The 11,449-nt window shown below is 43.1% G+C and overlaps 1 protein-coding gene across 1 annotated transcript; it reads left to right on the top strand.

The window, feature by feature from the left end:
* The first annotated feature begins 1,725 nt into the window (after positions 1–1,725).
* On the top strand, positions 1,726–10,434 carry LOC122561506 (lectin-like). Its single transcript, XM_087999769.1, has 5 exons — positions 1,726–1,882; positions 3,162–3,310; positions 8,092–8,232; positions 8,314–8,422; positions 10,216–10,434. Exons 1-5 carry the CDS (start codon positions 1,828–1,830, stop codon positions 10,299–10,301), a joined length of 540 nt encoding a protein of 179 aa, XP_087855895.1. The 5' UTR covers positions 1,726–1,827; the 3' UTR covers positions 10,302–10,434.
* The last annotated feature ends 1,015 nt before the right edge of the window (positions 10,435–11,449 follow it).

Raw genomic sequence — 11,449 nt, 5'->3', positions numbered from 1 at the left:
GTTATAGCAGTTAATTGAAACCACCCATCTTTTGTATTTTTTAATGTATATAGTTAGGTCAGTGGAAAATATAAGAGCAATAACAGAATTTGAGAGAGATAGCACATGGAATACAATAAATAACAGATTACAAGCAGCCCGTACGGATAAGCAAGTCTGGGACAGATCTGAAGGAGTATACCCAGTAACTCTGGAATATGAATGAATCAGATGCATAGAAAGATCCCAAGGCCTGGAGATTACAATTTCGATTAAACACCATGCGATCATGGGAACTTGGGGCTGCCCATCATTGATTACGTGTTTCACAGGATTGGGTATACAGAATAAGGGGACGGACACAGTGACCACGATCTATGTGATTATTATAACACAAAATGTATAAAAATGCTGTATTTGACTGTAACAATCAGAGTGTGTCATTGATCTCTCTTCCGATCTGAACCACAGATTAAGGGAGTGACTGGGTTCTCACATTGAGGCCAGATTTGGGGAAGGTCTTTGACCCTCTCCCTGCATTAACCAGCTGTTGCTTGAATAAGAATAAAGTCTGCCACTTGCCTGAATCCCGCCACCTCCTGAACCTTTGTCCTCGGTCAGGGGTTATGCTCCTACACCTGGTCAGGCTTCATTGCACTGGTGCCTATTGATAGGAGTTTGGACAGAGACAGCAGAGGCACTAATACATGTATCTATTCAGAAAACATGCCGACCAGGTATCCCAAAGTTAAATAATCCCATTTGGTCCATATCCCGCTAAACCTTTCCTATTCATGTCCTTGTCCAAATGTTGTTTAAATGTTGTAACTGTACCTACCTCTATCACTTCCTGTCACTGCATATTCCATACACACACCATCCTCTGTATGAAAACATTACCCCTCAGGTTCCCTTTACATCTTTCCCCTCTCAACTTAAACCTATGTCCCTGAGTTTTGGACTCCTCTATTCTTGGCTATTCACCCTATCCATGCCCCTCTTGATTTTATGAAACTCGATAAACATCCGACACTCCAGCAAAAAAAATCTGAGTCTATCCAGCGTCTCCCTATAGCTCCTACCCTCTACTCTCACTATGACTCCATGACTCGATAAAATGGTATAGTGCCAGAGGACTAGATCACAGCTAATATGGTTTATATGTATACACATATGGGGCAAAGAATAAGCCAAGAAACAAGTGATTTAACCAAATAGTCAGAAAAAGAAGGAAACAACAACTAATAATTTCATGCACGTTTATCAGAAAAAATATTCCAAATTTCTTCTATGGAGCATGAAAACTAAATTTAACATCAGGTTTTGTAAATATTATCCCTTTATTCTGGGAACTTCATCTCATAACAATAATAAGTATCCTAACTGTTCACATCAATCACATTTATTAAATTCTGCTTTCTGAAGTGCATTAATTTACACTTTGATTATGGTGTTGGGAACTGTGACTGCCAATTCCATCTCTCAATCAGCACTCACAATATCACATCATAAATTCTTAGGTGTAGTGTATTAAATATTTTGAACATATTTGAATATTCTGTATTTGAATATCCTCCAGACCTTCCTGTTGGCTGTCAGCCACCAATTGTTCAACAATAATATTGATATCGTGAATGGTTGAGCCAATCAGATTTGAGTCAATGGTTCCATGCTCCTCACAGCTAATGATATATATTGGAAGCAGCAATCAAAACCCCATCACATCCGCTATCTGGGAAAGAGAGAGGTAGCAATGAGAGCAGGAAATTCCTACCTTTGTCCTCAGGTATTGATGTTAATGTTGAATCTTTTTCATTTTTCAGATTTGAGGAGAACTTCACCTTTGACATGAAGCTGATTGGAGTTTTGCTGCTGAGTGCATTGCTCATCAGTCATCTGGCAGGTAAATGGATTCTTTTGTCTCTAAAAGTCTACCTTTGCAAAAAAAAAGCAAGATTTAAATTGTCATGCGGAAAATGTTCCCACAGAAGCTTGGAATTTGGGGCAGTCAGACTGAACGGATGAGTCCACCTGCAGCAAGTCTCTGTTACCTGAGACCCTGCAGCTCACAGTCACTGTCCTGAAGTGTGATTCAGACACACTCCAACACAAGAGAGGGAGAGGGATACTTGCACAGATTTCTCTCGTTCTGATGGTAAAATACATTGTAGGAAGAACACTGTGAGAAGGTGGAGAACGAGGCCTCATAAATACTGATTGGGGCCAAGTGACAAGTGTTTAGAGAACTGGCCAGGGTCTTGCAATTCCGAATGGGGATGGGAATGAATGAAGTGGCAGAAAACAGGTGATAAGGTGAACAATGTGATGGTCTGAAGGTGAGAAGATAGGTTGATGGGGAACTCTCTAACGTGAAGGAACAGAAGGAATTCGGGAAGTGTGGGAAATGGGACATTTGAAAGGACAGCCAACCACTGTGGAGTGAGCTCTCATTTTGGGAAGAAACAGGAGAGATATCAGAAACACTGGTATTGACCGTGGCATCATCAGAACAGGACAGACAGAAACCGAATGGAACAGACTCCGTACAGAATGTGACATAGGAATAAGTGTAATGATGGCATCAGTGGGAGCTGGGGCATTTATCCAGTTCTGCCATTGACAGTGTCACCTCAGAAACAGAAATGTTGAGGAAGGGGAGAGCCTGAGATTAACCATGAGGGCAAATGAAGGGTGACAATTTGGAGTAAAAAAAATTGATGTTATTTTAGATGGATTTATAAAATATAAGCACATCACCAACAAATCAATTAAGGAATTCATGCAAAATGACCTCCTCCAGAGCGTTGAGAATGTGGAACTTGCGATTATACGGTGTGCTAGAAACAGACTCTACAGTCCCCATTGAGGGGAAAGTAGACAAGCAGAAGGGAATGAAGTTAATTGGTGGCATTGTCCGAGGAAGTGACCAGAAAGGAAGGGGACTCCTGTGGGAAATAAACACTGTCTTTGACTAACTGGATGAAACAGCATCTTTCTGTACAATACTTTCTCTTTGTTTCCAAATAAATAAACAGAGTGAGAATGAAGAAGGTTATTGCAGTCAGGTGGAAAGTCTCACTCTGAGGCAGGCCCCATCGACCATGTGCTCACCAGTTTCGAGCCTCATGAAGGGGCAATGAATTGTTAATAATGTGATTATTGCAGCTTGTTTTAATCTGCAGCTGATCAACTGGCACTGAATTCAACACGTATGGATCAGAACCTTGAGAAACGTAGTCTCAAGGGCAAAGGGGATTGTCCTGGTGGTTTCGTTTATTTTGGTTATTGCTACAAGTTTGTTCCTATTGAAAAGACTTGGATAGAGGCTGAGGTAAGTCCTTGGAATCTCCATTGTAAGTTATTGGGTTGTGTTCCTCAGTGTTTCTGAAATGACTGAACACAGAATGAAAGAAGCTTCTTGTATATTCCTGGATGTTTCTGAAGCCGTGCATACATTATCTGGGTAACGTGAACTCCATAATATCCCAAAGCAAATGATGAGGGTAATGAGCTGTGACATGAATCTGCCAGACATGGAGGATTCCTTATTCATCTAAGAACAACAGCTAGTCTTGATTTGTTCATTTATTGAATTGGCGACATACTCCAAAAATTAGGGTCACACCATTCAGGAGAGAGTTTAGAAAGCACTTTGACACATAAAGGGTGCGTGATATTTAAAACTCTGTTCTACAAACAGCAGTGAATGCTAGATCTGTTATTACTTATAAATTTGAGACTGTTTTTTTTTTGTTAAGCAAGGGTTTTAAGGAAAAGGAGCATAAGGTAGGTTTTGGAGTTGTTTCCAGATTAGCAATGATGTAATTGAATGGCAGAACAGGCTCAAGGGGCATAATGGCTTACCCCTGTTCCTATGACCTTTGTTTGTATGTGAGCATTTCCAGCTAGGTCAGCAATTACAGCCCAGCTCTATTGGCCCTGAGAACACGGGAATGAGCTGCCGACTTGACATTCTGCAGTTCTTGCAGTTTCGGTGCACCTTATAATGCTGTAGTGAAGAAAATTCCAGGATGTGATCAAGCAACAGTGAAGAAAAAAGAGATTACAGACACAAGACAAGATGTTGTGTGGTTTGGTGTTGTTGCGATATAACTACTATCATTCTTGTTCTAGATGGAAGAGATCACAGGTTTGGAAGGGGTTGTCTCTGTAGCCTTGCTGAGTTGTCGCATCCCATCCCTTGGATGGTATACACTCTGCATTAGTGACGGAGGGAGTGAATGTTCAAGGTACCTACTGGGTGTGCCAATCAAGTGAGCTTCTTTCTCCCGAATACTTTCAAACTACTTGAGCTTTGTTGGTGCTGTACTCATCTGGGGAGCTGGAGAGTACACCCTCCCACTCCTCACTTCTACTTTGCATGTGGTGGACTGGCTTTGGGGAGTCAGGAAGTCAGTTAATCACAGCAGAATTCCAGAGCTCTGCCTTGTAGCAATAGGTATTTATTTATTTATTTATTTATATGCTGCTCCAGTTCAGTTTCTGACAAATGGTAATGTGATGTTAATGATGGTTCAGTGATGGTAATCTCATTGAATATCAAAGGGAGATATTCAGATTCATTCTTTCTGAAGGTGGCTATTGTCTGTTTTAACTGGGCTGAGCTTCTCTGGATTGGAAGAGACTGAAATCATCATGAGTCCCTGATCCTAATCACCATTCGGGGAAATTCCTACAAAATGAATGGTGTGGGAATTTTGTGGGGCCAGTATTGGAATTCTGATCTTCAGATCATAGAAAACAAGATTCATTTTGAAGATCTGTTCCCAGCCCATTGAAAGTCTCCTGTTGCCCCTCCAGTTCTCTATCCATCTAGCTAGTACACCCTGGACCACATGCAACTTCACTTTCTCCATCAGTCTACCATGGGGAACCTTACCAAATGCCTGACGAAAGTCCATGTATATGACATCTACAGCCCTTCCCTCACCAATTAACTTTGTCACTTGCTCAAAGAATTCTATTAAGTTAGTAAAATATGACATTCCCTGCACAAAACCATGCTGTCGATCACTGATAAGCCTATTTTCTTCCAAATGTAAGTAGATCCTATTCCTCAGTATCTTCTCCAGCAGCTTCCCTACCACTCACCAGTCTGGAATCGCCTGGATTATCCCTGATACCCTTCTTAAACTAGGGGACAACATTAACAATTCTCCAGTCCACTGGGACCTCACCCTTGTTCAAGGATGTTGCAGAGATATCTGTTAAAGCCCCAGTTATTACCTCTCTTGCTTCCCTCAGCAACCAGGGATAGACCCATCCGGACCTGGGGACTTGCTCACCTTAATACCTTTTAGAATACCCAGCACTTACTCCCTCCTTATGACGACTTGACCTAGAGTAATCAAACATCTATCCTTAACCTCAACATCCGTCATGTCCCTCTCCTCAATGAATACGGTTGCAAAGTACTCATTAAGAATCTCACCCATTTTCTCTGACTTCACGCATAACTTTTCTCCTTTGTCCTTGAGTGGGCCAACCCTCTGTTTCATTACCTTCTTGCTCTTTAACCCTTTTTGCTGAAGATATTTCATGACCTCTTTTAGCCCTCGTAATTCCTTGTTTCAGATTGGTCCTACTTACCCAATATTCTTCCAAAGCTTCATCTGTTTTCAGTCACCTAGACCTTATGTAGGCTTCCTTTTTCCTCTTAGCTAGTCTCACAATTTCACCTATCACCCATTTTTCCCTAATCTTGCCATTTCTATCCCCCATTTTCACAGGGACATGTCTGTCCTGCACTCTAATTAACTTGAGGAGGTCCAGAAAGGATTTACAAGGATGTTGCTAGGACTGGAGGGTTTGAGTTAGAAGGAGATAACATGCTGTGGCTTTTATCCCTGGAACGTCATATGCTGAGGGGTAACTTTATAGACGTTTATCAAATCATGAGGGGCATGGATAGAGTGAATTCCTAAGCTTTTTTCCCTCGGGTACAGGAGTCCAAAACTAGAGGGTATAGGATAAATATGAGAGGGAAAACATTTAAAAAGGACTTGTAGGGCAACATTTTCACACAGAGGATGGTGCATGTGTGGAACAAGCTGCCAAAGGAAATGGTGGAGGCGTGTACAATCACACGATTTAACAGGCATTTGGATGGGTATATGAATAGGAAAGGTTTACAGGAAAAGGACCAATGGCTGACAAATGGGACTCAGTCAGATGGGGATGTCTGGTCGGCATAGACGGGTTGAACTGAAGGCCCTGTTCCTGTGCTGTATGACTCTGTGACAAGTGGGTAAGGTGGTAAAGAAGGGTTATAGTCTGCTTACCTTCATCTGTGGGGGTACTGGGGATAAAACTGGGCAAGTCACTTTGCAGCTGAATAAAACTTCAGTTAGGCCACATTTGGACTATTGTGTGCAGTTCTGGTGGCCACACGATAGGAAGGATGTGGAGGCTTTGGAAAGAGTGCAGAAGACGTTTATCAGGATGTTGCTGCATTGGAATGTATTAGCTGTAAGGAGAGATAAGACAAACTTGGATTGTTTTCAGTCGACCCCTGTACTCATCTCCCACCAAGGCTCATACTCTCACTGTACATCACCTAGCATCTCCCTCAATTGCTGTCACCCACCCCATCCCCTGACACCACTAGCCCTGCAAACCCTCAGTGCTACCAACTCACTCGCTCAGGGAACCTCTGCACCTGCACCAAAAGTAGCAGCTGTGTCACTCACTTTCATCTCCCACAATTCCTGATGCTCTCTCATTACAGACAGCAACAGCTCACAATATGGCAGGGAGAATGAGGACGGCTGGTGGGATGCTCAATATCCAGCTCCTGAGCATCCTGACTCTGACCGCCCTGAGCAGCTAATTGGCCATGTCCCAGCCCCTGGGCTGGTATTAGAGGCTGCCCTTGCCTTACCGTGCTGGGACCCCCTGAGTGAAGGCTGTCTCCTTTGACCTGACTGAGAACTGATGACAACCCGGACAAGCTTCCCAGCTTTGAGTCTGTATTAAACAGTGGGACTGTGAGCCTGGGATCTCTGCGTATCTCTTGCTCAATGCCAAGGTGCAGCATTGAAAGGCAGAAGCACCATGTTAGGGGATTTAGACACTGGCACATGTCAGATGTCTGTACCTGTGGACATGGGGCAAATGTGGCAGTGTCCATGGAGTGTACCAAAAGATATTGAGCCTGGTTCCCAATGTGAAGGTCCTAATGGAGCAAGGCGTGCGTTGAAGTCACCAGGTACTCACTGTCCATGTTCTGAATTTTCAGTATCGTGTTTGCTCCTGGCAGGTAGTAGGATGGGAAGCTGTATATTAATGAGGCAAGGTGTGCAGTTAACAAATATTATTCCACCTCAATAAGCAATTTACCACAACCTAGTGAGAATCTCCCCTTATTGCCCAGAACAGAGAGTTGTTCCTGATATCGAGATAGGTCTTGCTGGACCTCTCACATGTTTCTGCCACATTTCTCACCATATCCCATGTGGGTCAGGCCCTGAAAAGATTCTGCCCTTCTCCATTATCCATTGTTTGTACATTTGAGCTTGAAACAGAATCACTCATTGTGTAACTTTACAATCCCCGCAGCAACAACCTGTTAAATTCCTAAGAACCTATCACTGAGTCACATGATCTCCAGAGAATGCGATCCAAAGTTGACAAGCATCGATGTGCTGTGGTCTGTCATTGTGAGAAATGTGTTGCTGTCAATGTGGTCACTGCACAGTGACATGGACTGCAGTGACTGTCCACATCTGGATTGACAGCTGTGTGTGGATAAAACTTGGGGAGAACAGGAAACACAATGTCACAGACAGAGAGTTCGAGCACAAGCCCAGCCCAATATCAGCTTTACACAGAAGCTGCTGACATATCTATCTGATGGATTGAAGCCACAATGAGATTGGTCCCAAATCCTCAGCCTCAGTGTGGCACCATTCACTGAAGTTTGGAGTCAGCCCATATCAGGTCCTTGTAGACATGCAACAGAAGGTTATAGTTTCAGTGTCAATATTCTGCAAAACAAGAGTTTCTACTTTGAACCTTGTTAATTGTTTTGGTGCAATAGCTTTTGTAAAAATGTTAACAAGTGACATATTGTCTTTGTAATTTACTCCCAAGCTGCATTGCCAAGACCTGGCTCCAGGCGGCCATCTTGCTTCCCTGCACTGGATGGAGCAGTATAACGTTCTTGCAGAAATGATACATAACTCCCAAAATAACTATGTCCCAGCTTGGATCGGTTTGAGTGACATCCACAAGGTAATGTTGCTTCCGTATTGCGTCACATTATTGAGGTGAGAAAGTTACATATTTTTATATGATCTGATTTTACTTCCACAGGAGGGGACTTTCCTATGGAGTGATGGATCTGCATCTGATTTTATGTTTTGGGCTAAAGGAGAACCCAATGATAGTGGTGGAAGAGAGGAATGTGTGCAGATTTTGTTCAGTAAGTCAATGCATTCTAGTGTGATAGAAAGTGTGGCTTCAGGAAATTATTTCCTGGCAATTAATTTTATTGAATTTGATTTTGACAGGACTCCTTGGCAGGTGTCTTGTGGGTAAAACTATTAAAAGAAGCAATGGGTCCAGATATCTGGGAACGAGCATCCAGCCTCTGGGAGTAACATTAAAGTTTTCTCCTTCTGCTCAACTGTCTGTCTCTGTGGGTTCCACAGTGACATGGTTATACCAACACCAGCCTTGGAACTGGTGCATATTTAATGAGCTGATTCTGACACATACCAGGCTGCAGCCGTGCTCCCAGTGAGCAGTACACAACATTCTGAGGAACTGTATCAACCATCCCAGATCCAGCCCTCACTTTACTAATGCACCAAACAACTCTCCCCCTCTCCACAGGATTTGACTTCCTGATTTAAAATATATAATCCAGACAGATTATTCTAAACTGAAATCCCATGGACTATGCCAATTATATGAAGTCTGTGCCGTGGGGAAGGAGATTATTTAACCCTGTGGAGACTCTGTGCTATCCACATACAAAACAGATTCTAAATCCAGACCAGAGTAAACTCAGGAAATCATACAGGTTCTTTCCAAACCACATACCTTGTCAGCTTTTATTCCTACTTATCCAGGTCTGTCTGGTTTACGCTGGATATTAACAACGTGATGGACCAAATTATCCTTTATTGAAGCAAGGGAGATAATAATAGCAGCAAAACTAGGATTACTACACAAGCTTATTGTTGCACTGAGCCGGATACAAGTGACTCGGATAACATGGACCTGTCCAAGGATCAGACTGTATCATGTGGTCAGCCTGCTCCATCTCAGCCTGCTCCATCTCAGCCTGCTCCATCTCAGCCTGCTCCAGCCGGTGATCAGACAACTCCTGTTCCTGAGAGAGCTCGCTATCGCCCTGGGGCTCATTCCCTTATACTCCATTTCCTTGTCAGCAGCCAGTGAGATCAAACCTTGACACTGTCCTGTCTTTAGTGATTGGTCAGTTTGACCATGGGTAAACATCACAACAGTGTCATCTAACACAGTCTGTTCATCATCCACTCAGTAAGATAATTGCTTGTTTTCTCTGGAAAGAGGCTTATTTCCCAGCTTTAATGAACCTTGACCTCACGCCAGTCTGTTCAGGCTGTTTTGGGAAGCTATTTCCTTGCAGTGGTTTTGTTGTTTAATCAACTGCACAGCATTTTGACAGCATAGCCCTGTGTCTTATTGACAAACGATCCTCACAATTATAGTTCCCTGTGAGATAACCTCACAGAGGCTGGTATCCTGTCACCAAATCACTCATTATTTACAGGTGGAGAGACCTTGACACTGTTCCAGCGCCCTCAGAGGCAGCAGGATGTCTGACATTCCTGTTCTTACTTGTCAACCAGGGCTCCCTAGTTGATCCAGAAAACAGGCCCAATCAGTGAACTCTTATTCTATGAGGTCCATCTGGCTGGCCTCATTACAATCACAACACACTGTGTCTGTTTTAAGTCAGAATTTCAGTCAGGTACAGTGACAATCCTAACAATATTTTATAAAAACATTCACCCTTCAGAGAATAGTGGAACCATCATCTTTCAATAAAGAAGCTTCAAATTTCTTTTCTCATTGTGGCTGATACAGCAAATTTAAAGGTACAACCTCTATCCTGAATAATACAACAGGGGAAAAGGACAAGATTATTGATGCTCTCAAAACAGAGAATAAACCAATGACATAAATAGTTGTCCAGTTTACTGTACACATCTTCCTTTCTTCCAGAGAAAACACATTGGAATGATCTGTCTTGCAATTCAAAATTGTGTTTCCTTTGCTCCTACAAACTGCCGCCTCCCTCCTGCAAGTGAAAGAATCTATCGATGCTCCATGGATCCTGTCTGGGAGTGGATGTAGTGCCTCAATCTGCTTGTAGTTGCGATCACAGCCAATGATGACTGTACTGACTTAGTTTCTCAGCCAAGAATAAAAATTGCATCATGAGTTGTGTGTTTGTTACTGTGAGTCTAGTTTATAGCAGCCTTCCTGTCCCACTGATGCTTCCTACCCATCTGTTCTTTCAATCCTATACTGGGGAGGAGACAGCAGATCAGGGACATGGATAATTTTATAATCCATTTCCACAATGTGGGTACTACTGCAGGGTCCAATTCTATTCCTCTTTGGGAAGGTGCTGGCTGTGAGCTTCCTTCTTGAATTAGTGCAGTACGACTGGAACAGGTACACCCCGTCTTGACAGGGAGGGTGTTCTAGGATTTAGATACAGTGACAGTGAAGGAATAACATTCATTCCAGGTCAGGATGGAGTGTACCTTGGAGGGGGAACTGCAGTTTGTGGTGTTCTAATGCCCTTACAGGTCTGGTTCATACAGCTCACTGATTAGGAAAGTGTAGTCAAAGGAGCTGTGGCCAGTAGCTGAAGGCCATCTTGTAGATGGTACACACTGTTACCAGGGGGTGCTGTTGGTGGAGAAAGTGCCAAGCAAGCAGCGTGTCTTGTCCTGGGTGATGTTGAGATGATTGCCTTCACTAACCACAACCATTTCCCTTGGAGTCAGGGAGAGCAGTGGAGAGCATTCCCATTGACTTCAGTGTAGCTGCAGCAATATGGACCCACACTGAATCTCGAATCCCTACAGTATGAAAGCAGGCCTTTCAGCCTATCGAGTCCACACTGACCCTTTGAATAACAGACCACTACCCTGGAACAGGGCTGGAATGAGGGGCTGGTACTTCTGCCATCGTCAGGTGGAAATACATATTTTTATATGGTTAAAAATCACACAACACCAGGTTATAGTCCAACAGGTTTAATTGGAACACACTAGCTTTCGGAGCGACACAATCACCTGATGAAGGAGCGTTGCTCCGAAAGCTAGTGTGCTTCCAATTAAACCGGTTGGACTATAACCTGGTGTTGTGTGATTTTTAACTTTATACACCCCAGTCCAACACCGGCATCTCCGAATCATATTTTTATATGATTTAAAAGAACATC

Source organism: Chiloscyllium plagiosum, unplaced genomic scaffold (genome assembly GCF_037043375.1).
Source record: "Chiloscyllium plagiosum isolate Xiang-an unplaced genomic scaffold, Cpla_swu_hap1 HiC_scaffold_23, whole genome shotgun sequence".
NCBI lineage: Eukaryota > Metazoa > Chordata > Chondrichthyes > Orectolobiformes > Hemiscylliidae > Chiloscyllium > Chiloscyllium plagiosum.
This window is presented reverse-complemented; position numbering and strand designations above follow the sequence as displayed.

What these genes read in the sequence shown, in the direction of transcription:
- LOC122561506 (XM_087999769.1), top strand. Translation starts at nt 1,828, where the DNA reads ATGAAGCTGATTGGAGTTTTGCTGCTGAGTGCATTGCTCATCAGTCAT. An exon ending in GCTCATCAGTCATCTGGCAG is followed by an intron (nt 1,883 to 3,161) that starts GTAAATGGATTC and finishes TTTAATCTGCAG; the next exon opens with CTGATCAACTGGCACTGAAT. An exon ending in ATGTGTGCAGATTTTGTTCA is followed by an intron (nt 8,423 to 10,215) that starts GTAAGTCAATGC and finishes CCTTTCTTCCAG; the next exon opens with AGAAAACACATTGGAATGAT.